At 37.9% G+C, this 21,372-nt stretch overlaps 1 protein-coding gene across 1 annotated transcript; it reads right to left on the bottom strand.

Moving 5' to 3' along the window:
• Window positions 1–287: 287 nt before the first annotated feature.
• LOC121649682 (nuclear receptor subfamily 5 group A member 2-like) lies at window positions 288–21,030 on the bottom strand. Its single transcript, XM_042000684.1, has 7 exons — window positions 20,787–21,030; window positions 19,105–19,223; window positions 18,658–18,799; window positions 17,409–18,064; window positions 10,461–10,580; window positions 8,907–9,054; window positions 288–2,285 (listed from the first exon to the last, which is right to left on the bottom strand). The coding sequence occupies exons 1-7, from the start codon at window positions 20,806–20,808 to the stop codon at window positions 2,032–2,034; spliced, it is 1,461 nt and encodes a 486-aa protein (XP_041856618.1). The 5' UTR covers window positions 20,809–21,030; the 3' UTR covers window positions 288–2,031.
• Window positions 21,031–21,372: the final 342 nt, after the last annotated feature.

Below are 21,372 nucleotides of genomic sequence, written 5' to 3'. Positions count from 1 at the left end.
TTTTCCTTGTGCCACTTTAAAAATGGCTGGTTTTGTTGGGGGCATATCACCAACAGACGTCTCACTCACTATAACTCATTATTATTATCCTGCTCTTTTTCTTATCTTAGCCACAGTTCTAATCAAATATAAATTCAAGCAAAATGGCCGTTCAGTCTCATTAACAGAATAATAGCAGGACACGATCTTGCTAGCATAAACACTAATAGGTCTGCATTTACATGAAGAACAAAATGTGGATTTGTCTAGCATCAAAAAGAGTTCCCACAGATAAATAATTGAGTATCTGTCATCGTATTCAGTGATAAAAACCCAGCAGATTTCGTCACATCGTTGGTTTTTGCTCTTTAATTAGTTTGCAGCAAGGAAAACAGAAGGTTTAGCCCAAAATGGCGTCAGCATCAAGCTTTATCCACTAAGATGAGTTCATCTCTGGTCCATGTAAGTTCAGGGTGTTAAAAAGTGACACAAATGTAAGTGAGCTAATTGGTTGACTGGTTTCTGATCCGCCCAATCAAAAGAAACGAACTAGGAATCCATATGTGGCTGCCCTTCTCCCTGCGTCGCCATTGAAAACTGAAGGACAAGCATTACACATGCCTCTGTTCGCTTTTCACTTCTTTAATTAAAAAAAGACAAACTGCCCCCCATGTTATTTATATCAACGTTAACATTTCCCCTCCTCGTTCTGCTCCTATCTGGCCTGACTTGCACTTCTTCCTTCTTTTTTTTTTCTTTTTTAATCTGACAAATCATTGCTGTGTACATTTCTCCTCTATTCTGGCTGTTTTCTCTATGATCCTTTTCTTTAAATCCAAATTTATTTATAAAGCACATTTAAAAACAACAATGGCGGACCAAAGTGCTGTACATTGGGTATATGTGACATAAAACACTGGCACAAATCACAATAACTCACATACAAAAAAACAACTCGTGATGTGCCAAAGAGAAAAGATGGGTCTTTAAATAAAATTTAAAAGAAAACAGTGACGAAGCCTGCCTTACATGTAGAGGTAACCCGTTCCATCAATTCAGTGCCGCAACAGAAAAACAAGATCCTCTCTGAGCTTCAATCTCGTCCTTGGAACAAAGAAGAAAATCTTCTTTCAATCTCTATTTTCTTAGAAAACATTTGATACTCACCTAAATAGCAATGTTTTTCATTAAAAGTCTGCTTTGGTAAATCACTTCTAAGTTAGCAGATTGAAACCAAACTTCACTGAGCCCCATTAAGCATTTCTATTTAGGTTTTCAATCAAGCTGAAGACGATAACTGTGGTCTCATCTGGTCTGATGAGATGAGTGTCATGTTTTTCTGAAGTCCTTTCTCATGTAATGAAAATAATCTGTGATCAGTTTTGCCTCTAAAACTGGGTTCATTAAGACTCACTGTTATACTAATTTTTGATGTCTGAAAGGAGGCTACAAAATCTTTTCATAAAAGTGCAGAGAAGATCACCCAGCAAATAGTCTCACCCCTTCAACAAAGTGGCACCATAAAGTGTTCTGCTGTGATACTTAACAAATACACAGATGTGAATATTAGAAAAAAACAAGAGACTCTCCTGGAAATCGTGTTTAAATGGCCGCTAAGCTTGGTGTCAGTTGGAGACTCTTTTTCCAAATTCAGACATTAGTTGGGAGGCTTAGCTGTGGAATGTAGAAAATCTGGTCATCAGTGTTGGATTTATGTTATATCTAGTCAAAAAGTACATAATGTAACTCCACCCACAGATCCAATTTTAGATGTTTGAAAACAGGGTAGAAAATCCAGTTTATAAAGGTCACATTAAAGTAGCTGTGCAGGATATGAAAACAGTAACATTCAAAATCTTTGAATTATCTTGCCTGTTAATTCCAAACTCTAATTAACATCTCCGTTCCAACTCAAAGAGAAGCCCTAGCAAAGACATTACAGGGTGAACCTGTTTATCTTTGATTTTTCCATCTCTTCACACTTTTCCCTCCACAAATACGGTCTCACCTATACATACAACACATGGTGGTGGAACGTTCTGCATGGACCTCTCACACACATGCTCTCTTCGCGTGCAGCATCTCAATGAGCAGGTTGTTGCAGGGCACCTCTCCACTCAGATGCATGTAGCAAAGGTAGTCTTCAGCCTGTGTGCTGAGGGAGCGCAGCTCAGGCAGCCGGACCACCAGCTGGCTGAACTTGTCCTGGAACTGAGGGTAGGTGGACAGGGTGTACTCCAGCAGAGCGCCGTTCACCTGTTCCTGGACGCCCTCCACAAAAGCCTGGTTCTCCAGCAGCTTAACATCTGCATGCACACAGAGGAGGAAATCATGAAGCAGTGAAAGAGGAATACATGGATTCTGAGGGACACTGAGCTGCTGCATATTGTTAGTTTTCCTTCTGCACTGGTCAGTGATTTTAACAGTGGGACAAGGTTATTCTGCAGGGCTTCATTATCCGAGGGACAGACACCAAAATCCCAAGAGGACAACTCCTGTTGAAACAGCATTTTTCTGCTTCCTGTTGTTTATATTGTTTTAATATCCTTCACTTAGGGAATGAAAAGTGTGTTGTTAATGTTAGCTTTAAAATAACTGGGTCAAGGTTTGAATCAAATATCAAGGTTAGACATAAAAACCCACAATAATATAAATTTTAGCACAAAAAACGTTGCTGACGTGTTCCACAGCTGTCATGTTGTGAGCTCATACCCTGCACATAAACGTGACACGTTGGGGTTTTTTTCTGCATTTAAAAGCTCCTGACCAAGCTTAAATTTGTTCATCTGATATGCTTATTTACACATTGTACTCGTTATTTATATATATAAATGTATTTTGGTATTGTTTTTTTTTTTCTTTTTAATTATCATTATTCATTTTTCACAATATATAATGCCTCCCTGAACAAAAGACAAAACAAAGAGATGACATGTAAATGGCTGTAACTCCACCAGGCTGCTTTATACTGTAATCTCAAGGCTGTGGGTATACTTGCTTTTTAATCATTGGTTCATGTAGTGGTTTCCAACCTATTTTCCGCTGAAGACCCCCGTCATGCAACTATGGACCCCTCATCCTGCCCCATGCTGAAACCATATTTGGCTTTATGCTTTATTATATAATTATACATGTCTATGTATATTATTATTATTATTATTATTATTATTTATCAATGCATAGCCTTACTTTTTAATAGAAATTAATCATATGCACTGCGGTGTTTCTCTGATATGTTTAATAATAAAATGATGCAGGAATAATCAAGGTTACCAGGTTACATGAACTACTCCACTACCATAGCTCTACCACCTCACTGACCTTATTAAGCCGCACAGTACACTGGACAGAAATTGATTGGATTCACAAGGTGTTTCCTAATAATTCGTTTTCAGTCTGAAAAAGGATATGTTTTAAAATGTTGTTGTATAGCAGAGTTTGATCATTTCCATTTATTTACTTTGGGATCTGGTTTAAAAATTTTGTGTTTTCAGGTTCCAAAAATGTCGGTTCTACAGTTTGTAAACAAAATGTCCAAATGGTTTTAAAGAAAAAGGATACACCTGCGGATACACCTGAACTCATCGCTGTGTTGACATGGCCTTAACTTAACAATAACACAGTCACTGTACAGTCAAAGCCCTGAGCTCTTTGGGGACCCCACTTGGATGGTCAGGTTGCGAACCACTAACGTATACAACAGCTCTGTTGTGAGTATAACTGTTCACATACTGGCTAGTGCACTAATTTTACTGTAACGCTCCTCTAAAGGGTATAATAGGGCTCATTTGAACTTACTTTAAGTACATGAATAGCTACGACTATATCAAACTTCCACAGCTGCCCACATAACGTGTGCATTCTTCATGTCGGTATGGTTGTTAGACAACAAGCCACTGGAGGGCAGCGCAATAGCAAACATGATGACGATTCTCTGTCCCTGTTCCCAGGCGACATAGCTTCATAGATGTTTTTAAAGTTTCATACATATTCACACAGCCTCTTTCTAAAAGTTACGAAAATTTTGTTTGTCATCTTCTTATTTGTTTCTTTTGCTGGTTGCTTGTGAGCTATGCTGAGCATCAGTGATTTTTTTATTATGGGTTAGGGTTAGCACCCTAAGGTGCTCTACAAAATTGGACTGAGTTGGATTGGACAGTACCCCCTTGATTTTTGGTGGTACTGCTCTGTTGGCTATGCATCCACAAGCTCTCTGAAAATGTACGGATATACAAACAAAATCAATCCAGGACATAGACAGAACGCTCAGTCTGAATCATTTAATGTTAAGTATAAATTAGCTTTTAAGGGGTCTGGTTTAAGACAGGACGTCTTGGTGCAGTTTGGTTTGATAAACCCTGATCTCTGTTGTGTTCGTACAGCCATTCGTACTCTCAGGCAGTGTATCAGCAGGATGATGATAAATGTGTGACATCATAGCGCCACTTTCTTGAGTTTTGATTAAGAAGAAGGTGACCCCAAACAAAGGAGGAGAATGGTGGACATCCAGCAGTTTGTGTTCTTTTTTCTTGTCTTACAGCTTTAAACAACAACAACAAAAAAAATCCCTTGTAAACATGAAGCTGTTTCTGCTCTGTTTTCAGTGCTCAGTAACGTAGAATATGAGGATCCTTTCGTCCAATCAATGGATTGCAGTGCATCAAGCTCCACCCTTTAGGGTTAGATTGGTAAGATTGGGACCCCAACAAAAGGGTCCCAAAAAAGGGGATGGGTTGTATCAGATACTTTGGCACTCTTCCTAGTTTTTGCTTGTGGAAACACTATAACTGTGTACCGATCAGTTCAGAACTGACTTAGACCCAGACACATTGGTGGAAGACTGGATAGAGTTGCCAAATTTTTGGGGTGCTAACAAAATGATGACCGTGGAAACACAAAGCATTTGGTTCATTTTTAGATCAAAGCAGAAAAAATTATTGTAGATGGTATGTAAGGTCCCTAAACCAAGCACACTGTGTCTTGTCTACAACATCTTCCTTCATTTTTATTGCTGTCAACCTTGCAGCCTTACAGCCAATCTAAGGGTGTCTACACTGCTCCTCACATATTAGAGCTTATGAAAGTCATGCACAACAATGCTTCAAAACACCATAATAGACAGATGTAAGGGTAATTAAAGATGCATTACATAACTGTCTGACCTTAAAACTCTGCGTTGCAGACTAGTTTGATGGCACAGCAACATCTATTATGTACATTTCTGGAGGCATCATGAGGCTGAGAAACCGCACTATATCACACTATGTCACACGCTACCATGTATAAAGAGAAACTACACTACAACTGAGGAATGCAAGAAAGTCCTATTTCTCTGACGTTATTAGCAAAAACTTCATAATGATCGGGTCTTATTCACTATTGTCAACAGATTAACAAATCCTCCTGTTTCAATAGCACCTGAACTTTGTTCCACCAAGGCATGCAATGAGTTTGTCAAATTCTTCACAGAAAAAATCCAGAATATCAGACAAACAGTTGGTTCATCAGCAGCAACAGGTTCAGGAAATATACTGTGTCCACTGAAAACCAGCTTAAACACCATGACACAGTTTAATCCCATTAGCAGCAAAGATCTAGGTGATGAGTTGAACTCCTCTTCTTGCTACTTGGACATCCTGCCCACAGGCCTTTTCAAAAAGGTCTCAAGAACTCTAGAGCCAGATTTGTTACAGATTGTTAACTTATCTTTAATTTTGGGCGTCTTCTAAAAACAGCTGTAATCAAACCCTTGCTAAAAAGAGAAAAATCGAGACAAGACACAAATGAGCAACTAGAGGCCGATCTCAAATCTTCCTTTTCTAAGTATGATAATCGAAAAAGCCTTTTTCATCAACTAAATGATTTCTTTTAACACAAAACAACTGCTATTATGTCTTCCAGTCAGGTTTTAGACAGCACTGCAGCACTGAGATGCTCTGACCAAAGTCATTAATGACATATGTTTGAATACAGATGATGGAACAATGTCAGTCTTAGTCTTACTGCACCTCAGTGCTGCATTTGATACAGTTGACCACAATATATTGCTTAAACAACTGGAAAACTGGGTGGGCCTCTCTGGCACTGCACTACAATGGTTTAAATCTTATTTAGAGAATAGAAAGTACTTTGTGTCAGTAGGTAATTTTACATCTGAGCAGACAAGAATTACATGTGGAGTTCCCCAAGGTCCCATCCTGGGTCCTCTTCTGTTTAACATCTACATGCTCCCACTGGCACAGATTATAAAGAAAAACAAAATTAGTTGCCATAGCTACGCAGATGACACACAGATATATATTACAATGTCACCAGGAGATCGAGGCCCTGTACAGGCTCGTGGTAAATGCATTGAAGAGATTAATGACAGGATGTGCCTGAACTTTCTTCAGTTAAACAAAAACAAAATTGAGGTGATGGTTTTTGGAGCCAAAGAGAAATGATTAACTGTCACCCCTGCGCTTCAGTCCATACACCTAAAAACCACCAATCAGGCCAGAAATCTGGGTGTATTGATGGACTCAGACCTTAACTTTGAGAAACACATTAAGGGAATCACAAAGTCAGCCTACTATCACCTTAAGAATATGTCAAGGGTGAAAGATCTGATGACTCAGCAATACTTGGAAAAACTAGTCAATGCTTTCATCTTTGGTCGGCTTGATTATGGTAACAGTGTCTTCACAGGTCTACCTAAAAAACAATTAGACACCTGCAGCTTATTCAGAACACTGCTGCTCGAGTCCTCACTAAGACCAAGAGAGTGGACCACATCAGTCCAGCTCTGAGGTCTTGACACTGGATGCCTGTTCGTCAGAGAATAGATTTTAAAGTTCTGCTGCTGGTGTATAAAGCTCTGAATGGCTTAGAACCAAAATACATCAGTGACCTCTTGACCCAGTATGAACCTACCAGAACCCTCAGGTCATCTGGATCCAGTTTCTTATCAGTCCCCAGAGTCAGAACCAGACATGGAGAAGCTGCATTCAGCTTCTATGCTCCACATGTCTGGAACAAACTCCCAGAAAGCCTCAGATCAGCTGAAACACTCAGTTTATTTATATCCAGGTTAAAGACCCACCTGTTCTCTGCTGCATTTCCATAGTTTTTATTTAGAAATCCAGATCTGCATTCGGTTGTTTTACGCTGAAATCTTAACTTTATTTATTTATCTGAGCTTTTTCTTGCAGTTTTTATGTAATCAATTTTATCTTTTTTCTAATGCACTTGTATTTTTTTTCTTCCCCTGCACCTTGCTGTAATGTTTTTATGTTTTCTGTAAAGCACTTTGAATTGTCTTGTACATTAAATGTGCTATACAAATAAATTTGCTTTGCCTTGCCTTACCAAGCGAGCATAAACACACCAAATGTTTTGAACACATACTGTGGCTGATCCAGCAAAGAAACAGAAGAAAACATTATAGGAGGAAGAGAAGAAAAGAAAGAGAGAAAGACACAGAGCAAGAGATTAAGATAAGACTGTCTTCTCCTGTCTGGAGAGAGCTCACATTACAGGTAGGATGCAAGATGCTGATGAGGCGATGGTTAAAGTGTATTTTCAAGTTCATTTTTATAAACAGCCAGTATTCTGCTTCCCTGCTGGTCTAGTTTAGACTCCAGTGATTCAACCATCATACTCATCATCATAATCCTCTCTGACGTCTCCCGTTGTTTCCTGTGTTGCAGTCATTTTAGTAAAGTATGGTGCCATGGCGACATATTAGGATCTCAAGCTTTATCTTCAAAGTTTTTCATTTGTTTTATTGAAAATTAGCCAGAGAATAATAGTGTGATGCAGGATCATGTTTATCTTTGTTGTTTTATTTTTTTCTTTTAGAGATTTTTAAAGGAGAGGCTCAAACTGCTAAAATCTATTGTTTCCTTTAAAAATGAGATCATCTCTATTTAGAGTCATTGCTTTAACTTGTTCCAGCATTTTCTAATATGAAGGATCACTTGATTCAATTAAGACACTAATGTATATATAATGTCCATTTTAAGTATCTTACCTATATGGTGTGTGTGTGTAGGTGTGTGCGTGGCTGTGTGCGCATGTATGTATGTGTGTCTTTGTGTGCGCATGTGAGACAACAACCTAGCCGTCTGACTGAATAGCATTCAACATTAGCTGAGCCCATCTCGGAGAATCTATTCACAGAATAATTAAATGTTTTGAATCAATGTTTTCAATCATCTTTTCAAACTGCTTAAGGGCAATTAAATTAGCCCCAACAAACCTGACTCTGAAAATGAGAGAGAGTAGGAGCGTGAGCAAAGAAGCCGCTGGCAAAGACGGCAAATATTTCCTGCGTATGACAAGTGCTCTCCCTCTTCAAAAGCTCTTTGTTCCCCGCTTCGCCAGCGCTAAACAGCAAACACTTCTGGGAATCTGGGCAAGCCACGTCTATGCTTTCTCCATCTGTACAAACCACTGCATGAATGTCAGCCCCACTGTCAAATGATAGACCCATCCATTACTCTTCCTCTAAATACCATTAGTGGACAATGGGTGAGGTCGTCTTTGTTACTGTTGGTTTTTGTCGAGCCTAGAAATTTAATTAAGTGAATTTATCTGAGGGGGTGAGGTTAGATTGGAAAACACTTGTAACCTTAATTTAATAGGAACTGCTGATAATCTGCAATTATAACATATTTTTCATATTTGTTATTCAAATTCTGAGATGCAGCCCAAACAAGTCCATTGATTTTTGCAAAGACTTTTCTCCTGAAGATGCTGCTTCCCCAGAAGAAGATACATGTAGAAAAAGAGACTTAAAATGAAATATATATGAACTCTCTATGAGAGCTGATATCAGCTCCTGGACTAATGGGTCTTAAATGGAGAAAGTCATAACAGCAGAAATCTTTGTAAAAAAATTTTTTTCTTGTTTCTTTTGTTTAGGCACAAACATGAGGGTGACTCACTGGGATTGAACAGAAGCAGGAACTTCAGACAGGCGATCTCTCTACGGTCGACCTGCAGCACCCGCAGCCTCGCTGCCAACTCCTGACCTCTCTGGACCAGACTGGACAGAGTTGCTTCACCTTGCAGAAGGATAGAAGACATTTCCACCTGCAACCACAGATACACACTTATTTTCTACATCCACTTCAGTGAAACCCTTAGGAAATGAAATTTAAAGCTTTTTGGATGCCAAATTTTGAGGATAATTATATTAGACCCCACACTTATTCAAGCATCTCTGAAAAGTTCAGCATTTTTCTTAGTTTCTAAACAAATTATGTTTGGTTTCCAAAAACAAGCATACTTATTCTGTTTAAATGTGTTTAAATATGCTCTGCTGAACTGAAACTATGTTTGGACATAAAAAAAATGGAAAAAAAATAATTTAAAATAAAATAATAATAACTGAAACAAAGAGATTAAATGAAAAGGCTAGTACACCTACCAGGATATATAAGATTATCACTACACAATTTTAATGACCAAAATATTCCACAGTAAAACTATACATAATAATAATAATAATAATAATAATAATAATAATAATAATAATAATAATAATAATAATAATAATAATAATCAGCTCCTTGGGGCCTAGTGCCAAAACTAGCTATAAAACTCTTCTGATCTTTTTAATATAGCAAGTATTCTTTCTTTTGGTCTTTTTGGGACACTTCCAGAGAAAATTGCATGAAATTCTGCTTTTTACAATTACATTGTGCACCACTGCAGTGGTTTCTTGGCTTCCAAAGAGAGTCATTATCTGATATTTAAAACTTAAATAAACTGTATAGTTATCACCATAAAGCATACACAGACTTTGATAGAATTTCATATATAAAACTATGAAAATGGTGAAGATCGGAATAGAAATTATAAAATTGTTAATTATATGTTTCAAATTTGGTCAGCTCTTGTATTTGGTGAGTGTTTTCTTTTTTAGCCTTAATGTCTAAATGTTATTGATTGCAAATTAGCCAGCAGCTACAAAAGAAACTGAGCTGTATGTGTCAGCTGTTTGGACAGGTATAAATGGACGTTTTACAGCGATGGCTTCACATGCCTTCAAACTGTCAGGATGCCATTGGTCAGGAGCTAGATTCTGGCAATGATTACATTTTTCCAGGGATAATAACCTGACTGCAGTGTGCTGTGCGGTCATTTTTCTAAATGCATATGGCATGAGTGGGTGATTTTATTTGCTTTTGTGTGAATATTAGTGAGAAGGACCATCTGAGTTCATGCCAGAGTTTTGCAACCTTTTGGGTTATCAGGCAAGAACATGAGCTCAATACAAAGTTTTGGGACTTAGTGTAAATAAACAAATGCAAAGATAGTATAGTGTTTCAGCCACAGTCCTGGCAATCATTGCATGGCTTCAGCAAACAAACAAAAAAACAAGCTTATGCTGCATTTAGGACAGAACATTTTTTAACACTTTCTGAATGAAGTTCAGTGAAACGTAAGTGAATGAGGCAGACTGCAGACGGGAAGTTGTGTGAGGGAGTTGTTACCTCCTGGCCCGTCACCAACAGGATACTGTCCTCCTTTCCATGCTGCACTTGTCTGAAAATGTGATCCAGAACCAGAAGTTCAGACCAGCAGTTGTGAAGCAGCTTCATTTGATCTCCCACCTTCAGAAAACCAGGAAGCGTGATAAAGAAAAAAGACAGATTAACAAAAAAGTGAGATTGAAAAAAACTTGTGTAGTATTTTAAGTCACATATTATTTTTAAATTATTAATTATATAAAATAATTGAAAATGGTGCAAACTCAGTCAACAGTGACAAATGACTGTAGATGGCAGTGACCATAAAACATAGAAATTAAGGTAGTTTTTTTATGTCTATGTGTGTGTGTGTGTGTGTGTGTGTGTGTGTGTGTGTGTGTGTGTGTTCTCATATCTCAGGTACATGTGCTCTTGCCATGTTGCCCCGTTTTGTGTATTTACGAGCAATGTCTGAGACCTCTTCAACCTCCCAACCTTAACATTCCCACCTTTCCCAGTCACATCTGCTCTGCTCTGGGGGATGGGTGTGTGTGTGTGTGTGTGTGTGTGTGTTTTCAGATTGAGCTGCCCTCACCCCACTGCAATATTGTCCGTAAAGTGAAGGACGTGGCAAGCAGTTAATTCTGCAGCCTCAGCTGCTAATAGGCCGGGACACACATTCATCTGACACGAGCTGACAGAGTTACTGTTCATCTGAATGAAACTATATATCAGTGGCAGAGAAGAAGGTCCAATCTTGTTGGCGACACTCATCTGTACTGCTGCAGTGGTGGAGGGCTGTATGCACAGTGATAAAGGAAGGGGTTAAGGAAGTAAGAGGTCTCAGTGACCTCTTGTGCTTCCTCTCCAAGAAGAGTTGGACACAGCCAAGAAAATTGAAAGGAAAAACCCCTCAAACATGCTGGATGCAGGGAGATGGGCTTCATTTTGTCCCCCACACAGATGCTTAATGTTTGCTAAATGTCAGAGTGTGAAACTTGGATAAAACTGATATATCTGCTTAAATGGACTACCAGTCAAGTATTATAATTTATCCAGGAAAGCCACATTTGTCTGGTTTGTCGGGAAATTATTTTACAGCGTGTAGCCCACTTTTGACAACATGTCCTGTTAGTAGTATTGTGTGTTAATTCATTCCTAAACTTTAACAAATTTACCAATCTCTAAACTTAACCATAAATTTTTAAGCCTAAACCTAAACAACTATATATTAGCAGGAAAAACATAGTAGTTTTAGAAATGTTGAGCAGTTTCATGTGGCGCACAATGCAAACATAATATAGTTTTGAAAAGCAGACACATGCACCTGTAAAAACTATAATTTTCTCCCTGGAGGTGCTCCTGATGTGATCTGCTTTGTTTTCTTACAGGGTACAAAGAATGCTTTCTGTACAGATGTAGCAGCCAGTTGTTTTTGTTGTTTGTTTGCTTTGTTCTGGATTGATTACACAGTTGTTGCTGTTGTTTTAAAAATTTTTTGTATCTTTGTCTCATTTTTCTTTGCTTTACTATTTTCTTTTGTCTTCTGTTTATTCTCCCTCATCTTTTGTTCTTCCTGTCAGATCCAACATTAACCTGTAATAAACAAATGAAATATAAAGAATACTAAAGTGTCAACGGAAGCCTTATATTTGCAAAGCTTCATTATCTTTCTATCCATAAACCTCTGGTTAGCAAAGCAAATTTTCTCAGCACAAAGGGACTGAAAGATTATTATTTTGACAAGTTTGGACAAATTCAACTGGGAAAAATAAATAAATTGAACCATTTTTCTTTTATTGTGAAACAGCGACATTTTGGACCATGGACGGTGTGAGACTGAGGTGGATGTTGCTTCTTTGAAGATCCTCTTGTTTTACATTATGTTGTTACAAATGTCGCGTTCTCTCAATTTCTCATTGTGACTAGTAGTATTCATGATAATAAAATGATCACAATGTCAAGAGGAATGTTGAAAATTATTTTTTACAATGAAACTAAATCATGTTGGTTTCTTCAGTTTTATCTTTGGTTTTTGGGTTTTGACCATGTATTTTGGCTATTAACTCTAAATCTATTAATGTTTAAGTTTTATCAACTTAGATCAAATCATGATATTATCACGTGTGTATTATCAACACAATATTCATGTTTTGATTATTTTTATATTACAATTATTTAATAATTTATAGTTATATATATCAGAGTTCACTTAGATTAATTAATTATGGATTGTTTTTATATAGCACTTTTCAAGGCACCCAAAATGCTTCACATTGTTTCCGTTATTCATTCACTCCTCATTCATACTTGCTGATGGTAGCTACATGTGTAGCCACAGCTGCTCTGGGGCAGGCTGATGGAGACGTGGCAGCCAATCCAATCCACACCTCTCCAACCACCACCGAACATTCATCCACATTCATCCTGGAGGCAAGGAGGGTGAAGTGCCAAGGACACAGCCACAGATTGACTGGGGGAGCGGGAATCGAACCACAGCCATCCAATATGAGGATTTATAAATACTATATAACAGCTTTCATTAAAATCAATAATACTATTTGTAGTAATCTATTTATTAATTTTTATACTAGCATTTATAATACTATAATAAACTGGCGCTCCTCTCTGAACAGAACGGTGACCCTCTCAAGGGAGAGGCGCCATCTGCCCCAACTCTGTCCGTTTCTTACATATTTTTTTTTTTTTTTTTTGAAGAGGGGGTGTCAAACCAGCAATTTTTAGACAAAGGGACAACCGCTCCACCTCCTAAGGTACAACCACCTTTGTCAGCTTCCTCGTCAGTCGTATTTTGTAGAATGACTTAATCTTGTCAGACTAATCTGAATCTTTCTTATTAAATAAAAGTAATGAACGGAGGCAGTTATTTTTATTTTTCTATAATATTAGAACCTTTCTCTTTATTTGTTGTCTTTTTCTATTTATATATTGATATTACCATTTTCCATCCGTCCGTCCATCCATCCATCATCCACAAGTGTCATGTAGTGTAAATCTGATAACATGACAGCCCTCATTCTGGTTCTATCGTTGGTTTGTTACTGACATTTAAAGTCATTGTTTTCATTTTATTTCAAGTGTTGCCTTTTTTGCTGCAGTGGTTAATGTTGTTAGCCTTTTCTTATCAGCCCAAAGTTTCACACTGCAGACTATGGAGCAAGTGTAAACCGGCTTAGCTTCAACCTTTAAAAATCAGCTCTATTAAAAACAAAGTAGTAAAAAAAAAGACCAGAAATGATTGGAGTCTACTTCCTCGACCAAGAGTCAGCACCAGCGATATTTATACAATCCTCATGTTTGCTAATTAAATGTATTATTTTGTAGGCAGTGAAGCAGGCAGAGGTGTGGCTGTTTTCAAGCCAGTGTTTTTTTTTTTCTACCGTCTGAGTCTAAAGCTGTGCTGCAGCCATGATTTGAGTCTCAGGAACCATCAGAGACAGAGAAATCTTTGCTATTTGCTTACATAAATAGAGGCATTTTCTGGAGAAAAACAACCCATGTATGGAGAACTGTTCATGACTAAAGAATATTAGAGCAAGCAAGCTGACATAAGTGAACATAAATTCCAAAAATTCAAAACAAAGCATGCATCACCTAAAACACAGCTTGCCATCACTAATATTTGCTATTTACTACAATTTATGCTAAAAAAAAAAATATTAAAAGGTGCAGCTTTGTCTGCAGCTTGAAATGTGTATGTAACTTAGCATTTATTATATTTAGGGTGTGCACCTCTACCATACCCTCCATCTTTAACAGGTAAATAGAAGGCCAAGCACAGAACAAGATAAATGCCACCTCTGGGGGACTGCAGCAATCAATAGCTTCCATTCCACAAACAATTCAATAACAATGTAGGCGAGCACAGAGCAGAGCTGCAGCGAGAGCTGACATTCCCGCGTTATCGTCGGCATGGAATGTAATTATCCGGCCCAGGGAAGCAGCTCTTTCAGCGGGAGGCTTTCTTGGCAAAATATGCACAGCTTTATTCTCACTGTCCTTTTTGGCCGTTCACTGTCTGATTCTCCACGGAAATAAATCAGACGCAAATAAAAGAGGGCTGGAGGGGGGAGGGGGGGACTGCTGATTTACAGAAAAATAAATAAATAAGCCAGGGACCTTATTACAAAAAGAGTTTAAAAAATTACTGGTAATGTTTTGGCAGGTTCAAAGCTTACATTTATTTGTGCTATAATGCTGATAATGTATCATACATAAATCAAGAAAGTGACAATTTTCACATTATTTCACATTATTTCAGTTGGAAATATAATATTTTTGGATCAATAGTTTTACTGGTTATTTGTGTCTTTTAGTGTCAGGTTTGCATCGACAAGACATTCATATCCTTAGGATTTGTTTTCTTTCATGACAGGACAGGATTTTTTTGTTTATTAAGATTTAACATTTTATTTATTTGTCAGTTCTCAACTAAACGAATTCTGTGTCCAAAGTGTAACTAAACTTTGACGGTCATATGAAGGAGACATTGTTGATAAAAAGCATGGAAACAGCTCATTAGCTGCATGCAATCTCCTCACAAAACTCAGATCATTAAAACTTATGGCACGATAGATCACAGCAATTTTAATGGTATGATTTATTTCTCATATTTTTACATGGAAATAAAGGGTTCAGATGAATTACCGCTGAAGATGGTGATGCATCAAAAAATACAGCATGATGATCACGTTGCTTTAGGCAAAACAAATATTAGGGGTTATATTCAGTGCTGCAGTCGTTTAACTTAAATCTACATTACATGTGTGTGATGTGTACAAGTGCTGTGTCTGGTAGCACTGAGATACAGTAAGCATCCCTCCAACACAGTCAGGACAAAGATACCTTGTTCTGTTTTGGGAGAAGATGCAACAAATATCATCATCACCACAATGTGAACTTTGTTTCTGAGAGAAGGAGCTGACAAAAGTAACAACTAAAACCACTAATTCGTCTGGAAAATTCAGAAGAGAAAAGAATCCAATCATTATTTTTTGGTGACTTTCATACTTTAGCATCTGGTATTTGAAAAGTTGTGAAATCAGCTGTGATGTCAACATATTCAAATCATTGGCAGAATTCACAGATCTTACTTTCTACTCCACATCTGCATACGACGTTGGTGATGTGTGAAACACATCATTATAAAAATACAGCTGCAAGCAGTCATGAGGAGGCCCAGCAGCTCTGTATGGTATAGTTGCCATGGGAACTAGATGTGACCATGTTAAAAGAACAGCACCGACGGGGAAGAAAAAGTTTTTTTCTCTCTCTCTCATTTCTTGAAACAAATGCTCAAATGTGATTTCACTCTTTATTTGGCTGCTGATTTTTGATTGGCTGTTCATAGAAAAACGACATTTTGTTGAAGCATCTCAGATATGACAGAAGCTGAGCAGATGAGGAGTCCTCACGGTGTTAGAAAAGTGGAAATATTAAACACCATATGCAAATATAACATAATCTTTATGGATGTACACCTAAAACATCAGGTAGAGCCAGGTTGATCCATACTAAGGACAAAATGCTTGCTGAGGTGTTGGACCTGTGTGAGTGGGAGTGTGTCAGGTGGAAAGGTGGTGGAAATATTTTCCATGTTAATGCTATGGTCAAAATGAATAGGCACCCAAGGGGGGCAAAGTTCCTTGTGTGCATCTCTGAAACAGAGCAATGGCTGGTGGGGTCCCGGCTGTCACAGGGCCCTTAACACATCAAGCTACTTGAGATCTTAGTGCTACCTTTACCTGGTTGGCAAAGACTCTACATGACATCTACTTCACTCTTTAGCTTTGAAGAGGTTGCAGTAAATATTAGTCAGCAGTCCAGTTCTGCTAAAATATGAGAGAGAAAATGCATAAAAACAAACTAAATATTAGCCTCATGGCTTGTAGTAGTAGGCCACACAGCTCCCAGTGACATGCAGTCGGAGAACTGCTCTAACTACACCTGAGCAAACACACCGCCTTCACGAATCACCACATCAAGGCCAGAACCAACCTTTTCTTACTGGTTCTAATTTTTTAATTGGCTGAAACAGTTTGACCATGGGGTGTCGACATGTTTGTCAGCAGAAGGTGGGAAAGGTGATGTTTTCTTTGTTGTGTGATGTCGGTCTGATTTGTCGGGAAAGTAATATGTCACCTGGAGAGCAAGTTGCATGAAACCACAACGTTAACCACAACTATTGATTTCAATTTGACTGTGCAACTAAATCATCTGAGCTGTGTCTGTGGCTCAGCCCACAAAGACTGAGTCCTGTGTTGGAAATGATGGATGGGAACACTGATGCATGGTCATTTGCTACTCTTTGAAATGTGTGTGTGGTCTCAGACTAAACCTCATCTCTTAAAAACTGCAACATTACAGACATCTCTATTTGCACATTTCTAACTAATTTTATAAGCATGTTATGTGTGGAACTGCTTTTGCAAAAATAAACAAAAACAAAGTAAAAACAGGATTATCTGTTATAAAAACTTTAATTTTCTTAGCTTTCACTGTTATCCTGTGCTTATTTGAGCAACTACGTCAGTTTAGACTTTTAATCTGTCAGTTTTTATTTTTTTGAAAGCTTTTAAAAATATCTTTTTAATTTATAAACTATTAAGCAATGAAGAGGAATATAAAATAAAACTATCAGGTTTTTTAAACTTACTTATAACTAATCAAACAAAACAAGAGAGCTGCAATCAGTGAACAGCCATAACTAACACACACAGAGCTTTTTCCCCTGTGGGTGCAGAATCATTTATCTTTTGTAAAAAGATAAATAAGGAATGTCAGACTTAATAAAATATGTGGACTGTTTCAAGTATTTAGAAGACGTTATAAATACTTAGCTGCCACTAACTCGTGATTTTAAAAATATAGAGCCTTTAAAATCTTCAGTATTGGGACAGAGCTTATGCAAGTTCATGACAGTGTGGACAGGATGAAGAGTTTGGTACTCACCCTCAGCTCCTTGAAGAAGATGCAGCTCCGAGCCCATTCCACGATGGAGAAGAGAGTCTGGTCTGCCATGCGGCACATGAGGCTGAAGGTGCTGGGCTTCTCCAGCCGGCCCCGGCCGCTCTGCTCCTGTTGCAGATGAGTCACGATCTTATTCTGCACCACCAGCTCATCTGGGTCACAGCGCAGCAGCTCCAGCACCAGTGGCGGCAGGCTGGGTGGCTGAGGTGAGGCCGAGGGGTACATGTCTGGGTAGGGGTATCCTGTCAGGGACTCAGGGGAGCTGGTGTAATCTGGACACTCAGCTTTTATTGCCCTGCTGGGAAAGGCTGTGTACTGGTACTGTGGGTTGAGAGGTACATGGGACTGCATGGCCATGCCCAAGGATGTGGGTCCATAAAGGTTGACATCGTAGTCTGTGGGAGTGATGGAGCTCGGGGTGGAGGGTAGCAGACTTTTGGAGATGGTGGGCAGTGTGTGCAGAGTGCCAGTAAAGCTGTAGTCAGTCTGCAGAGGAGAGGCCGGCGGAGGGGCAGAGCTCTCCAGCTTGAACCCGTTGGATCGTATCAAAGCCTTCTTCTGCTGCTTCAAGGCCCTGTCTCTCTTGTACATTGGGCCAAATTTATTCCTCCCCCCACGCATACGATCTGCACGCACCGCTATCACACAAGAGACAAGAGGTGAAAAACAGATTTACAGATGAAACACCAGCTTTATTCATCAAACTCCTGCGTGAGCACTGAGAGAGTAAACTCAGAGGTCTGATTTCTGCAGGATTCTCACTTGTTCTCACAGAGAAAATAACAGACATGGCGCTTGTTCTTGCTTCCCTTTTTAGGGCTGAGAAGAATCCCCAGAGTCTGTGCAGCTCTACTCCTTCTTTCCTGGGGAGTCTCCAGGGTTTTATCAGTAAGTCAAGAATGTGTCCTTTTTTTCTCTTTTTCTTTTCTCTGCTACGGAAGCAGGTGCTTTCCTTTGGACTGCTGTCTGGGAATAAATCCCATATGTGTAGGAAGCACCGTGTAAACCACAAGCCAGTACAACAGACACATTTAGACCTAATTCTTTCAATCATCATTTATTTATTTTTGTGGCAATTGTTAAAAAAATCGAATAAATGAAAATTATTTAATAAAATAAATAAAACGCATTTACATTAGTGGAATTATTACATTATTTCATTTTTAAGTGAATGGGATTTTATTATTATTATTATTATTAATATTAATTATTGGTGATGTGTTTCTTTTACCTTCTAGCCGCATGCCGACGTTGAGGCATTTTTGGAAGCGACAGAAAGGACATCTCTTCCTCTGGGTCTTGTCTATTTTACACTCCTGGTTTTCCGCGCACGTGTACCTCTTGTTATTCTGCACTGTCCTCTTGAAGAAGCCCTGAAACAGAACCGGAACGTTAGAATCAGCAGACAAGACAGAAGATGGTAAAGGAAATTTCGGGCCGTGACGGATGTTTTCTTTCTGTTACTGCACAACAATGAAGGCATTAAAATGTAAATAAAATAATAATATCGTAAGTGCAAGGTTGCATTTATTTATTTATTATTAACCTAATAATTTGTCTTTAACAAATGGCTTTAAACTCAGCAGCACCTTCATGTTTATGCTTATTGTGGCTAATAATGATTCAGAGCTGACTGGATGTGATGGGAGGACAGACGCGTTAGTGAAGGAGAACCCACCTTGCAGCTCTCGCAGGTGAGCAGACCGTAGTGATATCCCGACACTTTGTCTCCGCAAACAGGACACAGCTCTTCAAGGTCATCATCATATGTGTATTCCATTACCTTCAAAGTCACACCTGACACACACACACACGCATTCACACACAGCGCGCATGCACCATTAATCAGGCACTATTTGTAAAGACAAACATAATATTTCCTGCATTTGCGTGACCCAAAAAAAAAAAAGAAAAACAGAAATTACTAAATTACCAAAAATATTAATAATAAAAAAACAATTGCTTACGCGTCTTTTTTTATTTTTTCATTGTTATTTTTCGCATTTATTGCTGTTTAAAGATATCAGTAAAGGCGGTAAAATATATTATTTGAATTAGACCATATATACTTTATAGGCTTATATATATATATATATATATATATATATATATATATATATATATATATATATATATATATATATATATATATAATATAAGCTCATTTATACATATGTGCCAAATTTGATAGTGATGACTACCTGGGTGTATATGAGGCTACTCTTCAGCCAACACATGAAAATGAAAATATGACCTGTGCATATTTAACAAAATACCTGTTTTTCTGAATTACTGGGCAAAATTTTTTTTATTTATTTATTTATTTATTAATTACTTCATTCATTCATTCATTCATATTAATTTATTTATTACGTTTGAGAAAATCCGGATCCACTGAGCTGAAAGAAAGAAAGAAAGAAAGAAAGAAAGAAAGAAAGAAAGAAAGAAAGAAAGAAAGAAAGAAAGAAGGAAGGAAAGAAAGAAAGAAAGAAAGAAAGAAAGAAAGAAAGAAAGAAAGAAAGAAAGAAAGAAAGAAAGAAAGAAAGCTAACGGCAGCTGTGCAGGCCGCAGTCACTTCTCACGCGTCGTGAAGAAGCCTGCAGGCGGGTGCACGCTCGCAGAAAACAGTTCGCGGATTGTCGGCGGATGAAAGAGTGAAGTCGCGCGCGAACAGGTGGATGAAAAAGTAGGGAAAACGGTTAACTATAATTAGGCCTGCGACTATCTCTGTCAATAAATTATTATTTATTATTATTTCACTTAATTAACAAATTTATTATTATTATTATTATTATTATTATTGTTATTAATAATAATAATTAAAATAATAATAATAATAACAACAATAATAATAATAATTACCATTTAGATGTTTCAAGTGCTTTCAAGAAATATTTCAGTAGGTTTTTATTCTGCTGTTCAGTATGCTACACTTCTATTTTTATTACGTTCTCTTGTCAGAAATGAAAGCCTTGGCCTTTCTGAATCTACACTGTTTTTAGATGATCTTTCGTTCTTCTCTTTCTTTTAATAGACCTTGTATTGGGGGTTAGATTGTTGTTTCAGTTACTTGCAGTCCTGAAAACATAATTACTGCTCCTTCATTATTCAGTTACATTACAGTAGATTGCATGTATTTATTTTAATGATTAATCCACATATTAAAGATCATTAGATACTTTGCAGTGTATTTAGGGAGGTTCAGGCAACTGTAATTTTCTGTATTTTCTGATAGCCCGTGAAGATGATTTATCGATTTCTTGACCTATACATAAATAACATATTTTAAAATATAAATGCTAGGTCACGGTCAAGCAAGCTATTAATGCAGAAGACGATGGATAAAATGCACGGACTCACCCTGAGCCTTGTCTCCCAACATCTGAACAACAGACAGCAGCCAGGCAGTGATGATTGTCAATTAAAACCTGAACGTACTGTATGCGCTGCTGCAGCCTTACATGGGCTGCTGGGGAGAACGAAATAAAAAATAATAATAATAATAAAATGAAAATGAAAAAATACAGCCAACACAACTTCAGGTAGATTCTATCTATGCTTCTTGGTGTCGGAATGAACCAGATGTAGCCTAAATATATGTGCCGATGACCACTGGCGAACACAGAGTGAAACTCTTGTAGCCGGAGTGCTCTTTACTGTCCTTCCCTTATCGTCAAAGTTAGGCTGCCTCGCTGCTATTGGTGGATCCAGAGTCACGTGACAGATGCTGGCTGCCTCTTCGTAGAAAAATGCCTGGACAGAGGAGCAGAACGGTGCCGATGGAGAAGCTGCACTCACAACATGCAGACGCACGAGATTTTATTTTTTTAAGTCTTCTGAAGCACAAATTAAATCAGAATTTAGACGAACTTTTTAGAAAGTGACGTGAATAAATAATAATAATAATAATAATAATAATAATAATAATAATAATCCATCGAAATAG

The sequence above is a fragment of the Melanotaenia boesemani genome, chromosome 11 (genome assembly GCF_017639745.1).
Source record: "Melanotaenia boesemani isolate fMelBoe1 chromosome 11, fMelBoe1.pri, whole genome shotgun sequence".
Classification (NCBI taxonomy): Eukaryota; Metazoa; Chordata; class Actinopteri; order Atheriniformes; family Melanotaeniidae; genus Melanotaenia; species Melanotaenia boesemani.
Note: the sequence above shows the minus strand (reverse complement) of the source record. Positions and strands in the feature narration are given on the sequence as shown.